Raw genomic sequence first — 3,784 nt, 5'->3', positions numbered from 1 at the left:
AGCGTGGGAAAGGACACCCTGCCAAACCGCGATCGTGTTTTTCTATGCGTAAGAAGTGCAATGTATTTAAATTACCATTTTTACCACATTCGTACTTTTTAGAAACCTCATTTATCGTAGACATAATAAATGCCTTGTCTTGTTACAGATGGAACCAAATTGGGACACCAGATCTGGACCAAAAATTCCTCTCCAAATTCGGAATTTATTTTTTTATTAGTAACATCTCTGAAAATAATTATGCTGTCGTACAAAATCAACAAACACATGTTTTAAATTAAAAAAAATACATTTTAACCTTTCCTTTAAATTGCTATATGCTTAGCTCCAAATTTACTTTCACTTCAAAACGGATATGACGTCAACAGGGTTTGTTGTTGTGGTTCTTTGTTTGCTTACGGCAACAACTCACCTGTTGGGTTGATCATGGACTGAAATTATGCTTTCCTTTTTATTACACTACAAAATAATTATCGCAAAACGTTTTTGGTTTTTTACCTTTTCTGAACGGGGTTGCAAAATGAATGTCTTATAATTGCCTGCAGTTAGTCAGTGAGTAAAGTAAATACTGAATTTTCAATTAAAAGTAGCTCATTCAAATAAACTTGCTTGCATTTCCTTTTATACGTATGTTATACATATTAATTTTCTTTTTAGAAATAGTAAATTAATCTTGTGACTTAATGAGACTTTGGTAACTGGCTTAGGGGAAATCCACACCCTTTTCTTCTGAACGAGATAACTCCTCCTGTCTCCCCCTTTGCTGTTCAGATCACCTGGTGTTTTAGGGGCATTTTGACTCTGGGAAATCCCCGCTTTGCATACTTTAACTTTCATTTTCGTTTAGAAGCAATTTATTTGAATTAATAAGATATGAAGAAAATAGGCTGAATTGAAGCACAGCAGCAAAGTACAATGCGTGATATCAAACATTCAAATCTGTCCTGCACTATTTTCTGGGATCGACGTAATAAAATGTCTGGTAAGACGCAGTTTTCTTTTGCTGACTGCGTGTAACGTTTTTCACTGTATTCTTCCGACTTTGAACATTAAGGAGGAAAAAACATACATATATATAAAAAAAATTAAAAATAGAGTCCTTGGCGAAAACTCAGGTCATGACTTCTAGTCGGAGCTGACGTCAAAGTGCGTCTTTGTTTGGGTTGTGAACGTGTCGAGTCGGAAAAGGAAAGATGTCCATCGATCCCTCTCCATACGCAGCGCTGGACAGGTAAACCGCATTTTTATTCAATCACAGAATCTACGGGGCGCATTTTAATTTGTTTTTTTTTTTTTTTATGCTGAATATGCTCAAGTCAAGACTAGTGCGTTCAAACTGCTGCGTAAAGACACAGTTTCACTTTTTTCCCTCCGTTTTATTGAGGACTAATTACACATGAAAAAGCTGGATACCAAGCAGTCTGTGCACATGAGAAGGAAAGCGAAAGTTTTTACTTCATTTGTATTATTTCGCTTCAGGTCTTTGCTGCGAAAGAAAATGGGTTCATCTGCATCGAAGGAGAAGTGCTACGATCCCAAAGACTCGACGCTGAAATTTGTCGATGGAGATGATGATATGGACTGTAAGTAGGCTGCTGCTGCTGCTGCTCTTCACTTGTTTTAGCTAATCTGTGGATTAATGCTGGAAATCCATTTAAAATGCATCTACTGAGTGACTTTGTTTGCTTTATTGTCTATAGTTTTGTGCGAAGGCTTTAAATCGCGAAGAGCGCAGATGTCCTGCGGTCACACGGTGACCCCGATGTCTCTCACTAAATGGTGTCTGCAGCAGCTGGAAGAGGTAAGAAAAAAAAATGAAACCACAAATAATAGAGAATTTGTATTCAGTTTTGTATAATCGTCACAGCCTGTAGGCATATAAACAAAACCTTATCTTGGAGACTAAACCAACATACAGTCAACACTTCGCCACCGACCACCCATTAAATTAGGGGAATGAGGGGATTTAACGGGTGGGGGGGAATGTTAATCTCCCCCCACCCCTCTTTTTTAACAATTAGTATAGTTGTAGTTAGTATGAAATACTATGTTCAGACAGTGTTATCCAAGCACGGTATAGAAAATTGAGTGGATGGAAAACAGTTAGATAAAGGTGCAAACGCAACAGGTGTAAGCACAGCTTTTTATTATTATTATTATTATTATTATTATTATTATTATTATTATTATTATTATTATTATTATTATTATTATTATTGTTGCTCTTCCATAAAATTCTTATTGCCTAAAATGAATCCTGGATTTTCATTAGATGTGCGTCATAGTTGTAAAAGTTACAATAATAAAATAAATTATTGAAAACATTCTTTGCTTTGTTTAATTCATATAATCAGAGACAGTACGGTGCCTTGGCCCCCTAAAAAGTTTTCAATACCCATTAATAATATTTAAACAACCTGACTAACAAAAGATGTTAAACTTCAAAAATGTTTACTTTCTGCCAGCATATGTATTTGTGAAAATGTGTAGTCAATTTAAGATACATTTTTTAAACTCATTGATATTAGTATAAGCTCTTAAAATGCTGAGTGTGTTGCCATCCCTTCTCTCTATGCCAAGTGACATTTTCTGTAACTGTCTATTTTCATACTGATGTCAACATGTCCCAAATTTTATTTGAACGCCCAAACCGGTCAGGAGACATAACCTCCCACAGTTTGCTTGTATCTCAGGCCTCACTCACTGATGAATCTTTTCTCATTGTTTTAAAGGGAAAAAGCAAGTTTTCGTGTGGTGTCTGTAAAGCTGCATGGCCTTATGAGGAGGTCTGCAAGATGGCTCTCCTGACCCCTGAAGAAATGAAGAACTTGAAGAAAATGATGAAGATCAATGGCGCTGTTAGCAGAAAAGTATGTCTTCTCTGCATTACTTTGAGGTTTATTTGTTAAAAGTGCCTTAGTCGACAATTTATTCTACATCTCCATCTTCCTCCTCCAGTGTCCTGGATGCAAGTCGTCTGTTGTTAAACAGGATGAACTGAACCTCTGCGTCGGCTGCACAGCCTGTACAAAGAAGAGAGGACGCCCGTATGAATTCTGCTGGCAGTGTCAGAGGAAGTGGAAAGGTCCGAAACCGCGTTCGGACCGCTGTGAGAACGACGGCTGCAGCAACACGGCGCTGCAAACCCTGAGGATCTGCCCAGAAATCGTCTTCGACACGGTGTGGGGAATCAGCGGGTGTCCCTCCATCCGGGCCTGCCCCACCTGCGGGTCACTGCTGGAGCACAAGCGAAACCACTGCAAACACCTGTACTGCGCTCGATGCGAGGTCAAGTTCTGCTTTGTGTGTCTGAAGACTTTTGCTGAATGTTCGAAAACAAGTCAGATATCAGGGCCGTGCTCCAGCGGCGTCGCTCCCAGACAGACGGAGATCCCTGTATGGAGAAAAACCTAACGCTTCATCCACAGAGTCCAGCACTTCTGTTTGTCTGGGATTAATCAACACCAATGCGACCAACTGTGTTTTCAGAACCGTCTCTTGGAGACAGACAGTGTTTCTGCTCAGGAATGTCAGAACATTGGAAATATTGAGCATAAACAATTTAAAAGATAAAACCAAAACCTGGAATCGTTTGTTTCAGAATCACGATGGATTCACTCTACAAATCTTTCCACTTTTGTCACTTCCACAGTCACTGCAATGTATTTTTGTGGCATTTTATGTCATAAACCAACAAAATGTACCCATAAATGTGTTGTGGAAGAGAAATGATAAATGATTTAGTCTTTTTTTTTTATTATTCAAACAAAACAGAACTCTACAA

At 38.4% G+C, this 3,784-nt stretch overlaps 1 protein-coding gene across 1 annotated transcript; it reads left to right on the top strand.

Annotated features, from left to right (window-relative positions):
- Positions 1-721: 721 nt before the first annotated feature.
- Positions 722-3,770, top strand: LOC103476002 (E3 ubiquitin-protein ligase RNF19A-like). Its single transcript, XM_008428016.2, has 5 exons — positions 722-1,231; positions 1,480-1,583; positions 1,701-1,801; positions 2,733-2,870; positions 2,959-3,770. Exons 1-5 carry the CDS (start codon positions 1,194-1,196, stop codon positions 3,412-3,414), a joined length of 837 nt encoding a protein of 278 aa, XP_008426238.1. The 5' UTR covers positions 722-1,193; the 3' UTR covers positions 3,415-3,770.
- Positions 3,771-3,784: the final 14 nt, after the last annotated feature.

This window comes from Poecilia reticulata, linkage group LG14 (genome assembly GCF_000633615.1).
Source record: "Poecilia reticulata strain Guanapo linkage group LG14, Guppy_female_1.0+MT, whole genome shotgun sequence".
Classification (NCBI taxonomy): domain Eukaryota; kingdom Metazoa; phylum Chordata; class Actinopteri; order Cyprinodontiformes; family Poeciliidae; genus Poecilia; species Poecilia reticulata.
The sequence above is the reverse complement of the archived record's forward strand: the minus strand, read 5'-3'. Positions and strand labels throughout refer to the sequence as shown.